The 23,264-nt window shown below is 49.8% G+C and overlaps 2 protein-coding genes across 5 annotated transcripts in view; one reads left to right on the top strand and one right to left on the bottom strand.

Moving 5' to 3' along the window:
- Positions 1-4,260, top strand: part of DRD4 (dopamine receptor D4) — a gene marked incomplete at both ends in the record, with an annotated part of 10,232 nt that extends 5,972 nt beyond the window's left edge. The window contains 3 exons of the mRNA XM_080345331.1: positions 2,422-2,534; positions 2,864-3,411; positions 4,058-4,260. Of these exons, the coding sequence (XP_080201457.1) occupies positions 2,422-2,534; positions 2,864-3,411; positions 4,058-4,260 (864 nt within the window). The remainder of the gene's footprint in view (positions 1-2,421; positions 2,535-2,863; positions 3,412-4,057) is intronic.
- DEAF1 (DEAF1 transcription factor) lies at positions 1,436-23,264 on the bottom strand. Of its 4 annotated transcripts, XR_013922203.1 has the most exons (14): positions 22,333-23,264; positions 21,380-21,477; positions 19,816-19,945; positions 18,940-19,086; positions 17,994-18,133; positions 17,279-17,344; positions 16,510-16,636; positions 14,544-14,672; positions 13,940-14,068; positions 11,831-12,081; positions 8,815-8,880; positions 7,377-7,466; positions 6,701-7,149; positions 1,436-1,524 (listed from the first exon to the last, which is right to left on the bottom strand). XR_013922203.1 is itself a non-coding variant. In XM_080345698.1 (13 exons), exons 1-13 carry the CDS (start codon positions 22,607-22,609, stop codon positions 7,045-7,047), a joined length of 1,755 nt encoding a protein of 584 aa, XP_080201824.1. In that variant the 5' UTR covers positions 22,610-23,264; the 3' UTR covers positions 6,486-7,044. The 4 variants fall into 4 exon arrangements, 3 of the variants coding, with proteins under 3 accessions (XP_080201824.1, XP_080201826.1, XP_080201825.1); XM_080345698.1 differs by lacking the exon at positions 1,436-1,524 and having other exon boundaries at positions 6,486-7,149; XM_080345700.1 differs by lacking the exon at positions 1,436-1,524 and having other exon boundaries at positions 6,486-7,149; positions 22,996-23,264.

The raw sequence follows: 23,264 nt of genomic DNA, 5'->3' as shown, positions 1-23,264 counted from the left end.
CAGAGTTTTCCATCTTCCAGGAGGCGATGCCTGGAGGTTTCAAGTGTGGTGGTTAATATGTCCAACTCACTTATTTAAGGCTTAGACTATATTCTTGGCAGAGCCGTGCAGAGCACAGCCACGGCCCTAGGAAAGCCATAGCAGGTAGGCTGGCTAGCGGGGTTCTATTTGCAGCTTTGTTCCATTTTGTTAAGGGAGACAGCTCGCCTGTAGTGTCTGCTTTGCTGTGCAACACGATGCGTCTGCTCAGCGCCAGCACTGTGGATCCTGCATCGCTGGAGAAAAACAGGGGCCTCAGGAAAGAGCAGTGAACACAAAATAGCCAAAGGAAGTGGAGTTGTGCTGGAGCATTTCTTAAAGGCGGCCTGAGCCGTTAATGATCCCCAAAGCTTCACACCCTGTACCTTGACGGGCTAATCTGTGACCTCCTGTAATTAGGTACCGCTTACCACATGACCCAGCAAAGCCAGCTATGCCTCCAAGCCAAAGTCACTCACCCGTCAGGGAGGCTCCTGGCACATTTTGCTAAGGTGGCAGGTGAGAAATGTGGTATAACGGCAAGTCCTCTCCCAGCGCTTTCCCCAAAGCCTGAGCACTGGGAGTTGGTGGGGAAAGGGAAGAGTTTGTAGCTTTTTCTAGGTGCCCAACCTGAACCTCACAGCACAGGCTGTGTCCTCTGAAGGTGCCGCAGCCCGAGAGCTCTTGTCCTTTTTAGAATTAATTAGTTCCCCCAAATCACAAACAGCTTTTGAAAACTGTAGCCCACAATCAAACTGCCTCACTCATCATCTGAGCTGAACTTGTCAGGATCCCAGTGAGCTTGGCAAAAATTTGAGGGTTTTTTTTCTGATTCAGCTCCTCAGTTTGGTTTGTGGCGGCTGCTCTGTGCTGGAGAACAGGCTGGGTGCAGCGCTCAGGTCTGAACGCAGCCCTCCCCGGGGTCTGCGCTCCCTCGCAAGGAGATTCCTATATAAAAATGGCCAGACAGTTTCTTCAGAGTCTCCTTTGGCTTGAATGGCTCCACTAACCATAATCCTGTGCCTGACATGGTTACTGCCCAATATGAATCCTTGCAGAGCTGCAAAGTCCAAGGGGCATTTTATATTTCTATTATCTAGATTTAATAATAAATATAATGACTTTAAATCTAATTTATACATACATATTTTACATATATAACATATAATATATATCGATAAATTATATATGATGTATGTTATATATTGTGTTGATATATATTATAGAAAAACATTTTAAAGCCCCCGTATATGAACGATATCTATAAATGTTTACTATATTATATATCTTTTACTACAGCAATATAAAATATATATCCAATTAGTATAATATATGTCTACTACATATAATTCTATATACCTATTTATATGTATACCTTTAGCTCCTGTTTCAGCCATAGTGGGGATGAAATGGAGCGATGCTCAGGAGAACAGCACCTCTAAACCAGGGTTTGCCTGAACCTCCGGGGAGGAGGCTCTGCCTGCCAAGCGAAATACGCTCTCCATTCTGGGGAGAAAAAGAAACACTTTTCAAAAAAGGATCTTCAGATTGCTCAGCCCCGTCCCCTGGGAGAGCGCACCATTTCTTGCCCTGCTTTTCTTATTTCTTGCCAGAGAACCCCCCATGTTCCTGCTGCACTACCACTTGGTGCCCTGCTCCCTACAGAGACAGCACTCAGGCCCAAGACATCGTCACCACAGACCAAGCAGCTCTGTTTGTTGTGCCTGGAGCTGAGTGGGTTTGAGAAGAACTTAATTCGTAATCAGTGTTGCTGGCCACATGCGGTGGTGTGGGAAGACAGAGCTTTTGTGAGTTTGATAGAGGCGGATGAGGGAGCCCTTCTGCCTCCCGACTGCTAAGCCTGGCTGGAGGGGCTCAGCTTGAGCAGAGCTTTTGTTTGTTTGTTGTTTGGTTTGGTTTTTTTCTGAGGATTCTTTAGGATGCAGCAGTGTAGATTTTTTTAACTGGTATCTTTTGTACAGCAGAGCCAACGCTTGCAAGTAATATGGACTAATAACTCACGTCTGGTCACGTCCTCTCGCTGGCAGCACTTTGCTCTGCCCTGGGTGCTGCAGTTGCAGAGAAGACAAGAGATGATATCCGACTAGCTTGAGCACAGGCTTGAGTGGGTGGCCTTGTGCTCAGCGTGACACAATGAAACAGTTGTGTAAGGCACAGGAACTATTCACATTACCTGCAAACAGGACGCTGGAGCAGTTTGGACATGAAAAATGGAAGAGGAGCTTTATGCTCTGTGACTTGTTGAAGATCCTCTCCCTGCTCCCTGTGCAGCAAGCACTTAACCCCGCATTGCTGGGCAGACGTCGGGGTGGCAAATTTGATGACTGTGGAGTTTTTGTGGGGGGTCTGCTGGTCGTCTGCTGACCCTGGGGATCTTTTCAGTTCCAGGGAGGCGTGTGGTCCCTCAGCACGGTGCTGTGCGATGCCCTGATGACCATGGACGTGATGCTGTGCACGGCCTCCATCTTCAACCTCTGTGCGATCAGCGTGGATCGGTAAGCGCCTTCCTCCTCCTCACGCCAGAGGAGCGAGTGCTGTGTCCTGGCATCGAGCTGCTTCCATACACACCTCTGGTCCCCATCGCCAGCTTTGTGTCCCACCAGCACCCTTGTGGTGGCCCAGCTGAGAGCAGAGTTGTGTGTCGAGGCAGAGCTGCCCCTCTGGGTGCTCCTCTGAGGGGGGACTGGTTGAGCCCAGGCCTGGGCTATGTAAGTGAATTAACGGGGGGAAGGAGAGTGGCAAGCAGATTTGGGACCACTCGCTTACCTTACGAGTGGCGACAACAGTACACTGGGCCTGGCTCACCTGTGCCCTGTATTGACAGGTTTATCGCTGTTTCAATCCCACTGAACTACAACCGGCGGCAAATCGACCTACGGCAGCTGATCCTTATATCTACCACCTGGATATTCGCCTTTGCTGTAGCATCCCCTGTCATATTTGGCCTCAACAACGTCCCAAACCGGGACCCCAGCTTGTGTCAGCTGGAGGATGACAACTACATCGTGTACTCCTCCATCTGCTCCTTCTTCATCCCTTGCCCCGTCATGCTGGTGCTCTACTGCGCCATGTTCCAAGGACTCAAGCGCTGGGAAGAAGCCAGGAAGGCCAAGCTAAGGGGGAGCATCTACGGGGCCAACAGGAAGCTCTATCACCCCTCAACCTTTATTGAGAGAGAGCAGACGGGACTGGAGCCGGAGGAGTGCGGCCCTTACGCCCGCTCCAGCCACCCTGGGGACTATGTGATGAACAATGGCATCCCGACTGTCTCCTATCCCCACCTCAAGTACCCACCCCCAGGACACGGTCGGAAACGGGCCAAGATCAATGGCCGGGAGCGGAAGGCCATGCGGGTGCTGCCTGTTGTCGTCGGTGAGTAGAGGCGGTGATGGCTGGGGAAGGCTGGGAGACGCTGCGTTGTCCTGCAGTGGGGTTCAGGCTGGCAGGGTGTGTCTGAGCCACACTTCTCCTTGCTGGAGGAGATGGAGGTGAGATAAAAGCCACCTCCTTCATGTCCCACCTCCTCAGTGCCATGTCTTTGGTCCTCCGTCCTCCCCGTCTTGCATGGGCTCAAGGTTTAACATGCACGGTCACCTTGTTCCTGTGGAACAGCCTGGTAGTGGCCTAAGACCAGCCATACCATCTCTCCTTGAGAGAGGATGTTTATCCAGAGAACATCTCAGTCCCAGATGAGATGAGCGAGAGCCGTGCCAACAGCCACAGATGGACAGTGTTTACAATCCAACCTTTTCTTCAAGGTAAACCTGTGGTTCCTCATATCTTAAATGTAAATCTAAAGCTAATACATAAATTAGACTTTTCTTCATCAACATTTAGGATGAGAATGATGTCCTGAATATTTTGTCTGGGCGTAAGCCCAGCTCTACCTGTCAGCACATCTGCTGCCTTTCCCCAGGCACTCTGAGCTGTCTCTGTTCATGTTTGGCCCAGGCTGCACTTGGTAAATTTAAGCCTTTTTAACATTCACGTCACTTTCTCTTTCCTATCCCTCTGGCAGGTGCTTTCCTCTTCTGCTGGACACCTTTCTTTGTGGTCCACATCACCAGGGCTCTCTGCAAGTCCTGCACCATTCCCTCTCAAGTCACCAGCACTGTCACTTGGCTGGGTTACGTCAACAGTGCTCTCAACCCCATCATTTATACCGTTTTCAACACCGAGTTCAGGAACTTCTTCCGCAAAGTCTTGCACCTCTTCTGCTGAGCCCAGCAGCACGGCTGGGGAGAAGGAACGACAGGCTCTTTTTTGTATAGTTCATTAAAGATCTATTTCTGCCTAAGGTCTCCTGTCTTTGTTGGGAGGACGGCAGGAGCGGCGACGGCAGCGGAAGGATGCCGGCTCCCAGCCCTTTGGAAAGGTCGGTATCGCTCGTCCCTTGCGCACGCGGCGACTCTGGCTGACGAGAGCCGGCAGGCGCCTCACTCGTTACCAGCTCGCAAACCAGTGCTCCTGCCTCGCTAATTGTGTTCTCCCTGCCTGGGAACAGTGACAGGTCGCACTCAGGCTGCAGGGGCACAGAACACGCTCGGCTGCCAGGGATGAGAGGCTCAACGTCCTTGTAAGGGTGCACACAGCTGTCTAGGAGTAATTGCAGGTTCACCTGTTTAAAGGCACAACAATGCGATTGCTCATTCTCCAGAATTCCTTACCAAGCCCTATGATTCCTGCCAGGAACCACTTCCAGCCTGCACAAAAAAATCCTGTATATCATCTTGTAAACCTGAGTGCAATGACACCAAGGGCAGCTGATGGAGCAGCAAATGCTGTAGGGAAGAAAATGCTTATTGCACAAAACAGCAATTGTCTGAGTAATGATCTTTGTATGGGGTTGTTGCTTTCTAAGGAGTGAGTTGTTTGCTTAGAAACAAACAAACAAAAAAGTACCGCAGGGAGGTCTTAAGCTTTTCCTTGACTAAGAATAACAATTGCTCAAACAATTTATCGCCAACAAATAAACATACCAGATTGCCACAGTGATGATATTGTCCATTTTTCAGTTCTATAGTTGGCCGCTGTGTTGGGGCGCAGCTGCCCCAGACACCGGGGCTCTGACAGGAAGCTCCCTGAGGCCTTTAATTACAGGGGAGTCATAAGTACCTTTTTGTAATTTAGGAAAGTTGCCCCTCTTCTGATTTTTTTTTTCCCTTAAAAGGTGCATTAAAGCCAAAATTCAGACAGTAACCAGGGTCAGCTATGCCATACACAAACTGTTTAATGACAGGGGAGGACTCTGCGTGTAACTTGCTGCCGTCACCCCAGAGGCAGAGACCTGGCAAAGCTCGAGTCCCCAGTGGCTCGGCTCAGCTCAGCTCCTCATGCAGCTTTTACTTTTCCACTGAAGAGCCAGAGAGCAACACCCATCACCTGCCACCGACTGGTGCTGGACACTGTTCTGGAAAGGTCCCAACTGCTGCTCCTCAGCAGCTGCTGCTGCAACCCCAACAACGGGCACTTCTCAAGAGATCTCAGCGTGCGGCCACAGGAGATGATGAATCAGCTTCCACCTCCCCCTAACACAAGGAGCATCATGTAACGAGACCTTTCAGATTCACAGAGAAGGGAACGGACTTGTCAGAAACCCCCAGTATAAGACTTCAGTATACTCATCACGTTTTTCTCTATTATTACTTTTCTGCAATTCTGAATAGCATTTTCTCCTTTTGACAGCATTTATGATTTTGGGTGGGGTCCCTGTGATTCAGATGTGACTCCTCTTGGAGTGTAATCTGAACGACAATCCTCCTCACCCACCAATGTGAAACTGGAGTCAAGAACCAGACAAGACAAGTCACCCCTCACTGCTGTTACAGCCAAGGCGAAAAACCCCAGCGGAAAGGTGTGCATGTCCACCGAGACATTGACCTACTGAGCCACTAATCTTCAAACACCAGTAAAGACATCGATTAGCCTAAATTATTAAAGAAGAACATTAATAATTAAATAATTTTCTTGCAGTCAATGAAGCAAGTAACTTCCTAATGCTTACCACCTCTTTAATTAGTAACTACTAAATGGCAATGACAGGACAGCTCTGCTAATGTTCTCTTACTTTGGGTTTGGTCGACAAGTGTGTGTAACCGCAGCTATAGCAACACGCGCGTGTAACCGCAGCTATAGCAACACGCGCGTGTAACCGCAGCTATAGCAACACGCGCGTGTAACCGCAGCTATAGCAACACGCGCGTGTAACCACGCCTGGAACACCGCGTGCACATGTAACCACGCCTGGAACACCGCGTGCACGTGTAACCACGCCTGGAACGCCGCGCGCGTGTAAGCGCAGCTGCGCTGTAGCTGCCCCCACTCCCGGCAGCCGCTTCCTGCATTTATGAGCACGTTAAAGCGCTGCTGTGGGAATCAAAGAGCACCGCTGGGCACGCTCATGCTTTCACCGCATTTTATTTAACAACATGTTATTTCTCACTTCTATTCAAGTGCAGAAGCCCCAGTGTGTTCCAAATTTGCCCAACACAGAGGGAACACAGGGAAAAAAACCAAAAAAGTTCTTCTGATGGCAAACTAAGAACTTGCATTGACTTCACCAAGGCAATTAAATAAACCAAAGGAAGGTTCATTTCTTTTTTCAAACAAGAGGTAGGGAGGCACAGGGAAAAGGAAACACTGGCAAATCTCTTTGCATCACCTGCTTTAGATCCATCTCAAGAGAGATGATGAGGGCGCTGTAATCCACATGGTGGAGGTTCCAGTCTGGAAACGGTGAAGCCGCGGGTGGCTCCCAGCTGCCAGGCCGCACTTAGGAGGGGCTTGTTTCTTCCAGATGAGGTTTTCACAATCTCTGTGCTATTCAGAGTTTTGGAAGAGGATGAGGAGTAGGCAAATGCTGTCACAGTATCAAAAAAAACTCTTTCAAAAATGAGTTTGCTCGTGCGAAGAGTGTGGTTTGTAACAGACAGACCGCTCACGCCGGGTTGCCGATCCAGCCGGCCGCCCCACGCTGGTGGTGAACAGCTGAAGAGGTAGCTGTGCTCAGACGGTGACTTTCTCTATGACGCTGTCCCCAACGTGCACCTCGTCGGCTTGCACCGTCACCGCGGCCGACTGGCCGCAGATGTGCTGGTGGTCCTTCCAGTCCTGCCAGGGAAGAGCAGACGGGAAGGCCGTGAGGGGAACGGGCCCTTGGAAAGCTGCAGCTGCACAAGCAAACGTGCTCCGGCTGCCTGCACCGCACAGCAAGTTCTGCTGCCCGTTCCTCTGGCTGTGCTGAGGCCCAGCAGGCAGAGCCGTCTGGCTCTTCACAGGTCACACAGCCCCAGCCCTCTCCCCACAACTGAATCTGCAACCCACAAACAAGCTCATACCTTGCGCTGGCAGAACGTGGAGCAGTAGTTGACTTTATGGCATCCTGTGCACTCGTTTGTTGCCTCACGGCCACAGTTGACACAAGACTGCTGTGAAAACGGACAGCAAAGCGACCACGTCAGAGATAACACCACCACAGAAAATGAAATATACCTTAGTTTCTCTCTCTGGTGGGCAACAAAACTCTCAAAACCATGGCTGAGACACTGAGTGGTCATGAAAATCTGCCCACAGCACCCCAGAGACACCAGGTTACTGCAGGGCTGGCGTGTTCAAACCGCATTGTGCAGGCTGCGCACGGGCCAGCGAGACTCAAGCTCGGAGTTTATCTCCAATTTAAAGTTTTAAAGGCACATTTGGTTGCTTTTTGAGAGGAAAGAGGGATCAGCTCCTACAGGCTGAGCAGGCCGGCCCCTCTGCAGTCAGCACCGCTCCGTGTCCAACAGGGAAAGAGAGGACAGGGGTACAATTAAGAAGGGTACAACAGGAGCGAGGACTTGAACCTCGGAGTAAGGCGAGAGAGGATACATGGATAGAAAATCACACCTTGCTTTTAAAGGATGTTTTTGTGTCTATCGCTTTAATCTTGTATCAGTGACATCAATTAACATAACCTGTATATTTAGGTGGAAATATCATTGAACTATCACAAAAATCAGCACTTCACAGAGCACTCTGTTTCCAGCTCATTAAATTACTGACAAATCATTAGCACGTCGGAGCAGCGGCGCGAGGCCCTGACAGGACGCGTTTCTCGGCTGTGAAAGTGTCACCAGCGTCTTCAGTTCCAGCAGCTCCTTCTCTCTTTGAGCACAACCAATCTGAGAGCGCCCTGATTAACACCCTCTGCTCACGTCTCACCAGTGTCCCTACAATTAATGGTTGGTGTGACTGAACTATATTTATATTCCTGATGTAGAGCCACCAAAAAGGGGCCTTGCAAAGCCTGTCCCAAGGGGATACCTGATTGAGGCTTTTCAGAACCCGAACAGTCTTGGAAAATGTTGAAAACACAGAGTGCGTGCAGTTGTAGCTGGAGCTCCCAGGAAGACTGTTGAATACCACAGACAGCTGCAGGCCTTAAATCCTGGGTCCTGAACTAACTCAACTCTTACTCCCGTTCCCAAAGCCAGAGGGGATCCTGCAGTTTTAAAAACCAGGACAAAAAGGAAGAAGTTTCATCCCTGTGGGAGCTGGTGACGGCCGCAGCCCCCAGGGGCCGCAGATGGATTAACATGGCCAGACGATGAAGAAGGATCAGGAGGGGACACACTCTGCTCAAACAGCGTGTTAATAAGAGCTGCGGTCATGGCCAGAAGGCAAGGCCGGATGCACAACACTGACTTCTGCAGCATCAATAAAAAGCTCCACATCTTTAAATGGAGTAAAACAAAGAACAAAAGACTCTTTGTGAAATACGAGGCATCCCCAGCTTACCTTGATGATGATTTCTGTTTTCCCATCCACATCTTCTGTTTGTTGAAATAACTGGTTCTGATATTGCTACAAGGAAAAAAACCACCAGACTTCTCATTTCAGAGCCACAGTCCAAAAAAACAAAACACCAGCCCACACAAAATACAAAACTAAACCAACAACAGACAAACAGACAAAATTAACTGGTTGCTTTTTTTGCTTTAATAAAAAGTTTAATAAAAACTCAAGACCTTAGAAACAGCATCAACCATCCCCATTATTCCCCTTTTTAATAAAAGCACAAAAGGGTTCTCGAAGAGGTTTTGAATGTCCTCTGGGGGACTTTCAAAGGACACTTTGGGTGTGTTGCACGTTTACTCTGAACCAGTTCATGTCCAGGCAGGTGCTGCTGGGGGACAGGACTCCTAAACCAAAGGACTTCAGAACCAATCCCAGTTTGATTACACACTAATCCTGATGTAAATGTATTTGGACCAGTTAAAAAGTACGAAAAGCCCCAAGTCCCCACCTTGAGGCAAAGCAGGTTTATCCAGGAGTGACTATGACCCGACATATAAGGAGATTAAAGGCTTAATTTACAAGTGTCTCTATGACCTGACATCGCAGTATTTATTCTCCTGTGAAATCACAACCTTCAAAACCTTCATATTACCATGACACAAATTCAAATTAATAGGGAGACGGAGGAGGCAGCCAGGAAACCTCTTGCTGCGATTGAGTTCTGCCGTTATTTGACAAATAGGCAAGGCCAGGCTGATCAGCAGAACAGGACCCCTGCCTGGCGTCCCCAGCGCTCCCGGCACCGCGCGGGCAAAGCGTGCGCCACGCAAGAGAAATGCCAAAAGTACCATTTGGAAAACCAAAATCGTGTCCAAGCCATAAGGCAGGGAATGCACCGGCCAGCTCCAGCTGCGGCCTCTGGCCTAAGAATCAAACCTGCTGCATCTCGGGAAGAAAATGATGCGCTAACGTCAGTGGGAAGCGGCCGCGGAAGCTGGGACTGGACGCCCGGTGCCGCGGGCTGGCCCGGCAGGACGTGAGGACAGAGCGGATCAGGCCAGACACGTCCAGACCGCTCACAAAACCGGCTCCAGAAAACCGATAACCTCCAATTCCCAACTGTTCTCCCTGCTGCTTTGAGGGACACGAGCCATTATTTGCTGACTAGCGCTACATTTCTTAAACACCCGGCCCTTTTTAGGTTAATTTCATACTCTCTGGCTCTGAATTGGTTTAATCTTTCTAAAAAGGAATTCGGTTGGCCCAGCTGTTAGCTGATTTAATCTTCCACCTTGTTTCCAATGGGCCGGGCTCCAAAGGCATCGTTGCATTACAAGAACAGAGCTATTTCCATTAAAACACTGCTCAGATTTCAACACTGATTCTTCTTAATTGATACAGAAAAACTGTTGAACACGTTGCCTGAATATCTTCATTGCCTTCCAGCAACGTCTCCTGGCACAGAATTTGGGCAGTTCATGTATTCTCCCCCTCCAAAAGTTTATCTGATATAAACCATGGCTTAATGCACACTCAAAAAAATTACATTAATCCACTCCTTTGGGCCAGTCCTGCAAACTAGCAAATATCTCTTGCAGGAGACTTGGAGCCTTTGCTGCCCCACTCACTCTCTTCCTAAATGTCTTTCCCTAAATCAGAAACTGCAACAAAACCAACACTCGGATGTAGCGAAGGCCGGATACGCTCCGTCACAAGGTCATTGATAATGAGGGTGAAGAACTTTCTCCTGAAGTCCTGACAGAGCAGTTGTATTTTATCCCAGGCAAAATGCTGCATTTCAGAAAAAGCTTATAAATATTTTTATATTGTTATTTTTGTAATAAGCATAACGCATTTTAGATGTCAATATAAACACCGAGCTGAGGGGTTTATGGTTTGGTTTTCTTTCAGTATGTCGCTCCCCAAGGCTCCTAAGTAACATGAATGGAACTTCTCTTTGGTGTTTGCCGATGCGAGGCTGCAGCAGCCCCGTTCCCTGCAGATTTCTTTAATCCTGCTCTGTCCTAAGTCACCTTCCGGGAAGAGCTGAGTCTACAGCTCCATTACCAGTTAATCTGTTGTGCCTTTGCTCTGTAGCTCTGATATAATGTTACAATCCTTCACATCTAAATACCTGGGAACATCCTGCTGCACAGAAATTGACAAAACAGACGTAAAGCCCCTGTTTCCTTTGTATTAAACCAGTCCAGCAAAAACCAAGGGCAGCCCATGGGGGAAGAACCTCACTCTCCCTCTCAAGTCACTTCACTGTCAGAAGCAGCGGTGTCACCACATGGGCGCTCAGGGTGGGAAAGGGACCCGTGTTACAAATCAGGGGAACATCCGTCACAGCTGGACGGTGCCTTTGGCCAACACGAAAGCAGACAGCCCATTATTTGACATTTATTGTAATTACTTCCAGCGCCAGCCCTCCAGAAACCTGGAGGTTTTGTCAAATACGGAATTCACTGGCATTCAGAAACAGCTACTTGCAATCTCGTCCGGGCGGTTCCAGCAGCCAGCACGCAGCCACAAGCTTCAGAATTGCTATTTGGCTATCAAAACAATACGACAAGCAAGCGTGTTGATCAAACATCTTGCTGTTCTTTATGTCCCTCTCTCTCTTGGGGCCACCGAAAGCCCCCGCCAGCCCCGCTCACACCACACGCCGAGAGCAGCCGCCGCACGGCAGAACGGCCACCGGCTTCCCCAGCCCAGCACTCAGCACCCACGTCTCTGAAACCGAGGGATGGCTGACGGGAGAGCTCAGGACTCGGGACACCCAGTGTTTGGATCCCCGGCCTGCTGCCCGCTGCTCCTGCAACCCCAGAGCACTCTCTTCCTTTCCCCAAGATACAAATAACTCAGATTTCTCTTGGTAATACTGCCCTCAAGACATCAAGAAACCATTTCTAAGCCAGTGAGAACCAGCGAGAACCAGCGAGGTACCACTGGTCATCTGTCAGCCAAAACGATGCCTGTGGCTGGGTCACCTCCCCTCCTGTGGCGTCATTACCTCTTTCCTCTCCACATCAGCCTGCATTTTGGCTTGTGTGACAGCCGCCTCGCGGAAGGAGGAGCTGGCCTGCTTGGCCTGCTCGATGAGCGTCTTCAGCTGCTGGGCGGTGCTGAGCAAGGAGTTGACCATCTCCTCCAGGTACAGCCAGCTGCGCTGCTCCGTCACCTCCAGCCCGTTCACCACCGAGGGCGACATGGCTTTGGTGGGGGTGGTGGGAGGCACCGCCAGGGCAGGGAGCGAGGTTAGCACTGAACCCAAGGAAGAAAAGGAAAATAGAGAGAATGAGGGAATTCATTTCCATGAAGCGGGGAGGTTTTTTTTTTGTTGTATTACTTGGTTGCCTTTTTTAAAAAATATGGTCTGCAAAAGTTTCCAATCCGGCTACGTTTTTGCTAAACAGACCTACCTCCTGTGAACATGTACTTGGAATCTTATGGTTTATCTAGGAAGGAATGCTCACCTCCCAGCACGGGGAGAAACACAACTAAGCAGAGAGAGCAGCATTCCCAGGGACTTTATCATCACAACGTCCACCTAATGTTTCCTTTAACCATCCCTAAGTGAGATTTAAGTAAGTTATTCAGTGACCCAAAACATCAAGTTTTCTGCAATATTCTAATGTCACTACACAGACGTCAATTCTCAGGTTGCAATGGTACAAAAAATAGGCAGCGATCCACCCCACACTCCCCTGCGCTTCCCAAATTCTGATCTTAAGCACAGCCCTGGCCCAAGGCTGGAGCAAACCCGCTCCTCAGGGAAGCGCCCACTTCACACACGACGCTTCTTCCAGCACTGCACTGAACACTGAGTGTCTTCCCAGACAGCAACTCACTGAAGTGGATCAACCACTGAACCCTTTTTGAGTCACATCTGGCAGTTTTGCAGGCAAGCAGCAGACGCTGAAGAAACCCAGCACAGATGTGCAGACAGAGGGAGTCCCAAACCCGCAGCGCTGCAGGTCCCTTTGCTGACAGACAGCATTGCAAGTTCTCCCTGCAGGTAACCGGACATTTTACCCTCAGTGGCCCTTAATTAAAATAGTAATATCAATCCATTTGCACGTGACTGGGGTAGAACTATTTGCACTCAGATATGAGGAAGAGATAAATGGTCTCTTATCAGGACCTGTTTGCAGAAGAGCCTTTCCCACTGCTATGTTTCCAGCACAGTATTTATCCCAGCATGGCATTTGATAACTTATCTGAGAGGAATTACTTCCGATTCCTCATTTTGACATTGGTATATCAGTATTCATGGTGAAAAAAAAAAAGTCAATGTTTAATTAGTAACATCGAGATCTGACAAAGAGCTAAAACCACCAGCCAGCTTTCATTCTGGACAGGGCAGGAACCGAACGGTGCTGCCCCGAATCGGTAAATAACAGGTCACACAGAGGGGAGAGCACAGGCCTTCAAAAAGCCTTCAGACTGCACAAAGGAATAGAACATGTGCACAGGATCTTTCCTGATGTCTGAGAATGGAAACAGGGATGGAAACCTGCTCGCTGTGTCAGCGAGTTCAGTACCAGAGTCACTTCACAGAGTCACAGGCTCGACAGAAACACATAAAAAACAACACTCCCAGTTTGCGATTCCAGCTTCTTCAACACTCCCAGTTTCTATCGGTCCAGGCAACGCTCAAACAGCACCGTAGTTCACTTAATGAGTCCATCAGCTCGACAAATGGAAGGTCATTAAGGTATCAGGGGATTCATGAAGAGATGGGGAATGTTTAGAAAAGCTTCTGTGAGATAAATTTAAAGGTCGCCTCGGATCAAATGCTAAATAAATATTTCACCACAGTGCCCAAGCGGTGCGAAAAGCCTTGAAGTGAAAGCCTGCGGACAGGCAGAGGGACTGCAGGCTCATTTAGGCAGCAGGATCACAACAGCTCCTCTGGTAGAAACTAACAAATCCAAGTTCTCAAAACCAGAATGGGAAACTCTCCACAGAGTGGAAAATCTGCTTGTCCAAATCTTAATAACCACAAAACTCATAAGCCAAAGAGCCAGGTTTTTTTTCTGCCTCCGTCTTTACCTTTGCTGAGAAAGATGAGAGTAAATGGGAGCACTGCTGTCCCTCACACTGAGGAGATAAAACGTACCGATTTTGGGGTGAGCCGTTGGCAGCGCAGCTTCGGGAAACGGGGAGATCTGGCAGTTGTCCTGGTACCCGGGGTAGTGGGGCTCGGGGTGACTGACCCGGCACGGCTGCTGCACGCTGGTGTCCTGAACTGCACAACAACAACGGCGTCACAACCATCCTGTAACAGCTGGCACGCGTTTCCTACAGCCCCATGTACACAGCTAACAGAAAGAACTGAAATGTATGTCAGGCATTTGGATTTTGTTTGATTTATTCTGACGTTTTTGTTTTTCAGCATTTTTCAGTCAGTTTCAACACTCAGCTATTTTTTGGGGTTTTTGGTAGTATTTTAGGACAAAACCCCCAGAACTCAGCAGAGGTGTATATCAGCAGCTGCAACATCTGCACAAAACTTCTAACTTCCTTTGTGCAACTGCTGAGATTTCACACTGCTGAAACCATTTGAAGGGAAGGGCAGTGGGTTACGCAGAGTCCCTCTGATGACTCTTGAGAAATAAATCCTTTGTGCAGCATTCAGAACGCTGCTTCCCCTAGCAACGGGCACCCAAACCCTTTTTTCTCCTTCTCAAGGAGATCTGGCAGACAAACACCTGAACTCTTACCAGCAGCTCCAGTGAAAACGTCTCCCTGGGATGGACTTTCTGAGATAATCGCTGTGGCTTCCACTGTGGACGCGCGGTCGAAGGTCAGGGCTCCGGAGGTAGTGATCTGTCCAGAGGGACTCACCGTGACTGGAAATATTAGAAGGACTTCGGTAATTAACAGTCAGTGCAGAGGCCTCGGTGTTCAGCTCTTCATTTCCCTGTTCTGAGTTGCCCCCTCGGGGAACTCACAGATCAGTGCTACCCCAGTTTGGATCACACCTGTGACCAGTACAACTGGAAGTGGGAATACAAGCCCCGTTTGGCTTGTGCAGGCGCTGCTCTGCTCCGCCTCTGGGGGTGGGAGGCCAGGGCTTCACTCACAGCAACTTTTTCATTATTATATGATCCAAAACTTAACACCTACTGGAAAGATCCAGCAGGGCCACAAAACCCATCAGTTTCTGGCTGATCCTAATTTATTACAACTTTAGCAAGAGTGGTTCTTGCTACTTAAATCAACACTAAAACCTGTGGATTACAACTAATTCTGTGAGAGTTTGGTGAGCTGGACGGTTTTAACTGTCTACACAGTGATTTAACAGGCCTGGCCAATGCAAGGAACAAAACACAAAATCCTTTTGGATAAATATACCTGAGTGGCTCCAAAATGTTGAAAATCCTTTTTAAACAGGATTAATTAATCTGGCACCACTAGTTGGTAACAGGCAGATTCTGCGCCACACCGCTCAGCCAGAAGGATCTTTTCACAAACCATAATTCAATTTCAATGCATTGAGAAAACAGATTTTTGCCTGGTGAAACATGCAGCTGCTACCAGGACACGCAGAGGCCAACGCCAACACCAGCGAGCAGGCGTGCAGCCCCCCCGGCCCTCACGCTAACCAACACATACACGTGCAGCCTCCCCGGCCCTCACGCTAACCAACACATACACGTGCAGCCTCCCCGGCCCTCACGCTAACCAACACATACAGCTTCAGCCTCTCGGGGGGGACCCAAACAACTCTACAGAATCCTTGGGTATTTCTTTCCCTGCTGTCGCGTCGCATCGCATCTCATCTCATCTCACTTCTGGCTGTTCTTTTTTGGATTTCTGTTGCTTCTTCCCCAGTTCACTTTGCAATGTTACCATCCAGATGAGGCCAGCGTGAGGGGAGCAGGAGGGACGCAGGGATGTGACTGCGAACCTGTGAGCTGGATGAGCTTGCAAATTAATTTCTGTTCTCACACAGATGGTTTGACAATCAAAACCAGTACGTAACAAAGCGTGTCCTGAATTTTAGAGAGGAATTTGCAGATGAAAGCGTCACCTTCTGCCTCTTCCATAAACAACTTGCAGGCTCTGGATTTCATTGCAGCTGCACAGAACCTACTTTGTATGAATTTCGATAAATAGCACAAAGCTTATTCCACAGCCCCCGCCAGCTTCTAAAGGACAAAAGTGAAGTGCAGGGGAAGGCATGGGGATTTCGGGCAGAGCAGAGAAGGGCCAGCATCGCCCTCAACCTCATTTCAACAGGAGGAAATGTCTCAATTGACATTTGTGACAAACCCCCGTGACACCACTCGTGCCCAAGGGACCCCCCAGCCCCCCCGCTGCCCGGTTGAGCGAGCAGCCAAAAGGGGAAAATAACCCAGAGCTCAAAACAGGAAACCTACTGCTCACTGCAAAACGACCTTAAGATGCTTAAAAAGGAACCTCCTGAGGTCTAGAGTTGCATTTTTTTCCTACCTGACTTGCAGCCCATATGTGGCAACACTGTGCTAGCTTCTACAAAATAGGAAACACAATCACCTAAAGACACCGAGCTGATAAAAGCATCCAATGAAAAAGAAGTGGCAAAAACTAGCCAGTTTTCTCAGCTGGTTAGTTCTGAGGGGCCACCGATGGATATAACTTATCTACTGGGGCAATTCTTCATCAAAAAAGAGCAGCGACTTTCCCCAGGAGAAAGGAACCTACATGTGGTGGCAGCCGTGGCAGGCAGCAGAGTGATGTTTTTGGAGCACTCCTTCTTCACTGGAGTCGCAGGCATTTCATTTTCTTTTTTCCGCCTTTTATATGGCACGAAGAGTCGTACAGGGCCGCTCTGGGGAGAAAGGAAAACAGCAAAGACATCAGCTGAGGCAGCTCTTTGGAGACTTTGAGTTTACTCTCATCTTCCCAGAACAAGAGTGAGGGGAAGGCAGGAAGCAATTCATTAGTTTCAGGTGTAAGAAACAAGCAAATCACCCAGTTCCCAGCAGAAAAGAAAGGCAGAACACCTGGCCAAGTCAAGCTCAAGACTTCTGCTTTCAGGACTTTAACCTTGGTTTTGAAACAAACAAGAAACCAAACTCCAAACCAACCAACAAACCCAAGCAGTTTAATATGAAAATATGATCCAACATAGCGTATTATATTACTGCCTTATAAGTCATTTCTGACAGCTCAAAAAATTTGAATCAAAAATCACATAAAGCTCTGACACCCCCAAAAGGCAGTTTATGTAAATACATGCTTTAGAAAGGAAAAAAAGACGAGAAGGCAATAACCATCACCCAGTTTTACTGAGGCTACTACGCAACAGCGCAAGCAGCTCCTCACCTCCTTTCTTTATGAAGCACAGAAAAAGCTGCAACCACAGCCCTGCTCAGCACGTCCAGGACACTCAGAGCCTGCTCAGCAATGGCTGAGGCAGCCCCGTTAATCAATTGTTTTTAAAGCAACGGATGTAAAACCTACAACTCACCAGAGTCATGTCATCGCAGCAAGCAGCACAAGTACAAGAGGCAGCGTGAGGATTTAAAATCCCATCCTGAAATTAGAAGATTACTCGTTCAGCATTAGAGTCACCCAAACACTAAAAGGTTTAGTGCTTTTCTAGGTTTTTTTTTTCTGCTGAGAGACCCAGACAGCAGCCAGAAAGACTGACCAGCTCCCTCCCATGGACCCTGCGCAACCACAGAGAGCAGCTCCGCTCCACCGTGGGGATGCGGTGAGCACACAGGACAGTGAAGGAAGAACAACTTTCAAATCAAAAGGCAAGGACATGAGAATTTGAGACTTTATCAAGTTTCTGCCCAGGCAGAAACCAACTGTCAACCTGATGGCAATGTCCAGTTCTCCAGGAGACTCCTGGACGCTGCGGGAAATAAAGGACCTCAAAAAACACTCAGCGTATGGTGCAAGTGAAGAATATATTGGCCAGACAAACAGAATGGAGCAGATCAGGGTACTGAGTTACAGTCTCATGGGTCAGAGCTCACTTCTCAACTTGTGCGACCCAGCCCAAGGCTGCACTTCATCCTGCAGAACGGTAACCTCTTCTCAAGCACGAGCAAGATTTGTATTGTGCTATTTGAAAATCATCTGGAAAAATTCCTCCCACACCACTGATTCTTAACCAAATCAAAACGTTGTTTCTGCCCCTGCCAGCAGAACGGGGGAAGCAAACTTAACCTTACGTGAATAAGGCACTGCAGGGGCCGCCCGGCGTAGCGGATGCTCCTCTTCCAGTCCTTGCTGCTGGCCCGTCCCGCCATCGCTTCAAACTCTGTGGGGCTGTACCAGCTGTCCCCTTGCTTAATGCACCTACCACGGCCTCCTGAAATGAAACAGAAGAAATAAACTGTTAGTAGAGGTTAAGAATTGTTTTGTCACTGTACTAAAGAAGCAAATACTGAAATTGCTGGACACAACAGCCATTAATCTGCAGCAATCACCCCACAGGCCCTTCTGCTACTTCTCATCACTCCAGGACAACTGTGCCCATTTATTATCTCACCCGAGACAATGACAGTGCTTGTTTAGCGAGTGCCAACTTTGGGCCTCGCCAGTGCATCAAAAGGCTAGAAAAAATTACTCAGCCACAATAAAGATGAGTCTGTCTTGGATAAACACCGTGAATTTAAAGCCCTTCTTTAATTTGCACTTAAATTTCTAATCCTTCTGGCCATGAAGCAAACTGTGCCCACGAGGCGAGCGCTGCGCAGTCAGCCCTGCTGACACAACTGCTGCTGCTGCCTCCGCAGCTTCCCGCAGCGACAAAAGAGACGAGGAGGGGCCAAGGCCGCTCCGGAGTCCCATTAGGAGACAAGCTCTCTATTTTCCGTTCCAGCAGGGATCCTTTGGAGCTCTGCAGAAACACGACTCTCCTTCTGAGAAAAAGAACGTCAGAGGAGTCAACCTATTACTGGGGAGACTCACTGCACAGCAGCCCGTATCTTCATAGATTTAAGAAAAAAGTTTAAAAGCCTCTGAAGAAAGAGCAAAATGGAAGAGAACGATAATATCCAAAGGGACTAGGCTGCCTAGGAAACTGTCTTTTTTCCTTCACAATCGGCCCTTAAAGTAGCCTGGTCAAAAGCATACGAGTAGCCGTCATGCCTCCTCACCCGAGGCCGTTGTTACCTGAGCCGAGTCTGTTTTTATACAGAATGCCGCTGATGTTCCGACACCTCACTGGGAGCTCGTTCTCATACACAGACGGGTCCCAGTTGTACTTGGTTCCAGTTTTCTCTTGGACAGATGTTAATGGGGTAGGAGGAGATTGTGGTCCTTTGAAAAAACAGAAAAGAAAGGTGGCAGTGACCAAAAAGCATGCTGGCTGCTCCGCAACGCTCTCGGTAACCTCTACACGGTTACAGGGCACACCACAAAAATTCAGCTTGAACCTACTGAAAACGACTCAAAATAAAGCAAAAGGCATCTTAGGAAAGATGCTCTAAGCAGCCGACCCTGTGAAGGGTTTGTGGCACTCAAAGTTTGCCATGACATCCTGTGGGCACGAAGGGAACTGCCGAGCAGCAGTGAGCAAAAACCGCAGTAACGACATGAGCTGCTGCCACGGTCAAATATCGGCAAGCAGCCCCAATGGAGATAAAACTAGATTCAAGGATAATTTCAGAAGAACCCACGTGCAGAACTAGGAGACTTGTATTTTTATTGTCCATATTAACGTGATCCACCTGCCTTTGGGGGTGGGATGGGCGCAGAAAGGCATCCAACAGCCCTGCAGCAGGGCAGGATTCTTCAAGAAGCTTATTTGCAAGGGTTAGGGCAAAGAATAAGAAAATTAAATATATTTCTGACAGGAGAAAAAAAAAAAGCCATCTAAGTATTCCTCTATTCCCAAGAAATACAAGTACTGTGTGAAGAGGAGGCAAATGATCCTTATAAGGCAACTGCATATTATTACGCACATAAAGATTTTTAATCCTAGAAACACAAAGCGGAGAAAAAGCGAACGCTCCGGGAGGAGGACACTTCAAACCCGGGCTGCCTCACCTGGGGTGAGAGGCGCCGACGGCCCCTTCAGCCCGGTGGTTTCTACGATGCTGCCGTCCGTGTGAACCACGATGAGCGTGGCTTTCTCAGTGTTCAAGCTGTCCCCGATTTGTAGGGCCGTCCTCCCAGACTGTAGAAGAAATGAAGAGTTTAAACTGACAGGGTTAAAATACCAATGTATTTCAGTATTCCTCCAAACCCTCTCAAACGTACCCTAAACCACCAATCAGTCTGGCACTTATTAGGTCAGTTTTTGAGGTTTTGGTCAACCAAATTCAAAGGTTACATGTTCCAGGTCACCAGTTCCATTACAGAATGAGTATATGGGGGTGGAAAGATAAAAAAAGTGATACAGAAAAGAATGGATGTCCCTGAGATGATGGTTTTGTGGCTTAAAACCTGTATACTGCAATGAAAATGTATCCAGACAATAGAGTAGTGAGGTGGGTTACAAACTGGCTTAAGGAGAGAAGCCAGAGAGTGGTAGTCATTGGTGCGGAGTCCAGTTGGAGGCCAGTATCTAGTGCAGTGCCTCAGGGGGCAGTACTGGGGCCAATGTTATTCGATATATTCCTTAACGATTTAGACGAGGGAATAGAGTGCACTATCAGCAAGTTTGCTGATGACACTAAGCTGGGAGGAGTGGCTGATACGCCAGAGGCTGTGCTGCCATCAGAGACCTGGACAGGCTGGAGAGTTGGGTGGGGAATAACCTGATGAAATTTAACAAGGGCAAGTGTAGAGTCCTGCATCTGGGCAGGAACAACCCCAGGTTCCAGTATAGGTTGGGAAATTACATATTAGAGAGCAGTGTAGGGGAAAGGGACCTGGGGGTCCTGGTGGACAGCAGGGTGACCATGAGCCAGCACTGGCCCCTTGCGGCCAGGAAGGCCAATGGTACCTGGGGTGTATTAGAAGGGGGGTGGTCAGTAGGTCGAGAGAGGTTCTCCTTCCCCTCTACTCCACCCTGGTGAGACCACATCTGGAATATTGTGTCCAGTTCTGGGCCCCTCAGTTCCAGCAGGACAGGGAACTGCTAGAGAGGGTCCAGCGCAGGGCAACAAAGATGATTCAGGGAGCAGAGCACCTCCCTTATGAAGAAAGGCTGAGGGAGCTGCGTCTCTTTAGTCTGGACAAGAGGAGGCTAAGGGGGGACCTTATTAATGTCTATAAGTATATAAAGGGTGAGTGCCATGAGGATGGAGCCAGGCTCTTCTCGGTGGCAAACAATGATAGGACAAGGGGTAATGGGATCAACCTGGAACACAAGAGGTTCCACTTAAATTTGAGAAGAAGCTTCTTCTCAGTGAGAGTGATGGAGCACTGGAACAGGCTGCCCAGGGAGGGTTGTGGAGTCTCCTTCTCTGGAGACATTCAAAACCCACCTGGACATGTTCCTGTGTGACCTCATCTGGGTGTTTCTGCTCCAGCAGGGGGATTGGACTGGATGATCTTCTGAGGTCCCTTCCAATCCCAAACATACTGTGATACCGTGATACTACAGCTTGATTGCAAATCCTCATTTACTCTTTGCTAAGGCGCTGCAATGAAAGGACGGACTCACCAGCACATGTCCTGAAATTGAAGCTGCATTTGCCACAGATGTAGTGAAAACATTGTCTGCGGAGGCACCAACGTTGGCCACTGTCACTGTGGTGACTTCTGAAACGCAAACCAGACATTACATTAATTTTTTGCCGCACCCAGGGAGCCTGATAAACAGCTAACTATAGACTTGTATTTCCTTCTTCCTTCCTATTCAAAATTAGCTTTATTTTTCATGACACACTTATTACAAGCACAACCATTCTGACTTTTACTAAGCTTTGGGCTGAACATGCTTTAACCTCCTTGAGACCACAACAGTAGTTATGAGCATGTGATGAACTACAGGAACAATGAATATTGCATCTGTGCTAAAAACCCCCAAATTGTGATGCTTTTTATCAAAAGCGGGGTGACTGGCAAACACCAAGATAAAGAGAATGACTGCCTCCCCCTCTGCTATCTATTAATTTCTAAGGTGCCATTCTCTGTACGCTTGGTCTGGTTAAAAACTGTCCGAACTTACAGCCCAGTCTCTCTGTGATACACAGATATTTGGCTGTCTGGCTGAAATCAGAGGGTTTTCAGTGCCTCGTGGGGGGCAAGAGGGAAAAACCAGCACCAGAGCTCCCATGGAGACACCCATTTAGGCATGAAGAGCTCTCAAATTCCCTGCGTATCAGGACTCGCCTTCACAGTTCTGCATGTTTCAGGGCACTTTGTTAATGGGACAAAGGGTCAAAGGAATTGTAAACGCACAAAGCCGGCTCTTGCTCATTTTACAGGGAAGAAAACGACATGTCATGTAACAGCGGCGCAATTTTGCGAGAGCCCCAGCCGGGACCCGCCCCCTGCTGGGGTGAGGCGGCCGCTGCGCGCGCGGCGCTGCGGGGCCGAGCCCGTGCGGGACGGGGGTCGGGGGCGGCCGGCGGGGCTGAGGCGGCCGCGCATGCGCGCTCCGCCCGCCCTGACCTGCGAAGGCGGCGGCGGCCTCGTCGGCGCTCGGCAGGGGTTCGGCTCCCATCTCCATGTGCTCGGCATCTGCCGCCATCACCGTCACCTGCGCCGCCGCCGCCGCCTCCTCCTCCTCCTCCTCTTCCTCCTCCTCGGGGTCGGGGTCCGGCTCCGACTCCGAGGCCGCCGTTTGAGGCGGCTGCTGCTCGGGTCCTGCCGCAGCCGCCACTGCGGCCGCCACTGCCGCCGCCTCCGCTAAGCCCAGCTGCTTCGCCGCCGAGTCGGCGTCCTCCATCCGAGGCGTGCGGCGGGCGGGGGTAGCCGAGCCCGTCCGAGCGGGTCCAACGCCCGCCGCTCCCCCTCTTAAAGCCGCCGAGTCCCGCTGGGGGGGGCGGACGGGGCCGCGAGGTGGGGGGGGCGGTCCTCCGGGGTCACTCGGGCGCTTTTCGGCGGGCTGCCGAGCGGCGCCGAGCTCGCCCGAGCGCTTCCGAACGTGTTCCCCGGGCTGAATCGAGCGCTTCCGAACCGCTTCCGATGGTGCCCGAAGTGTCCCGAGTCTTCCCAGGCCTGGGCCGAAGGCGATCGATGGCTCCCGACGAGCGGGGCCCGCGTTTCCTGCCGGCTGGCCAATCCCAGGGCAGGACGCGGCCGAGCCCGGAGAAGCGCGGCCCGAAGCGGTACCTGACAGATCGGGTGGGGAACCCGAGCCCGCCCGAACAGGGCCGAGTCCCCGAGCGGTCCGGCCCAGAGGGTCGAAGAATCCCGAGCTCGCCCGAGTCCTTTCCGATCGCGCCCGAAGGCGGGTGAGGCGGACGCGAGAAAAGCCGAGCGGTGCCGAGTCCTCTCCGATCGCGTCCGAATTCCCCTTCGCCGGCCCGAACGGAGACGCCCGAACGGGCAGTGCCCGAATCCGCCCGAAAGCGGCCGAACCGGGCCGAGCGCTCCGATCG

This window comes from Nesoenas mayeri, assembly GCF_963082525.1.
Source record: "Nesoenas mayeri genome assembly, chromosome: 5".
Lineage (NCBI taxonomy): Eukaryota > Metazoa > Chordata > Aves > Columbiformes > Columbidae > Nesoenas > Nesoenas mayeri.
Note: the sequence above shows the minus strand (reverse complement) of the source record. Positions and strands in the feature narration are given on the sequence as shown.

What these genes read in the sequence shown, in the direction of transcription:
- DEAF1 (XM_080345698.1), bottom strand. Translation starts at nt 22,609, where the DNA reads ATGGAGGACGCCGACTCGGCGGCGAAGCAGCTGGGCTTAGCGGAGGCG. An exon ending in TGCCACGGCTGCCACCACAT is followed by an intron (nt 14,673 to 16,509) that starts GTAGGTTCCTTT and finishes TAATATTTCCAG; the next exon opens with TCACGGTGAGTCCCTCTGGA. An exon ending in AAACAGAAATCATCATCAAG is followed by an intron (nt 7,467 to 8,814) that starts GTAAGCTGGGGA and finishes CCGTTTTCACAG; the next exon opens with CAGTCTTGTGTCAACTGTGG.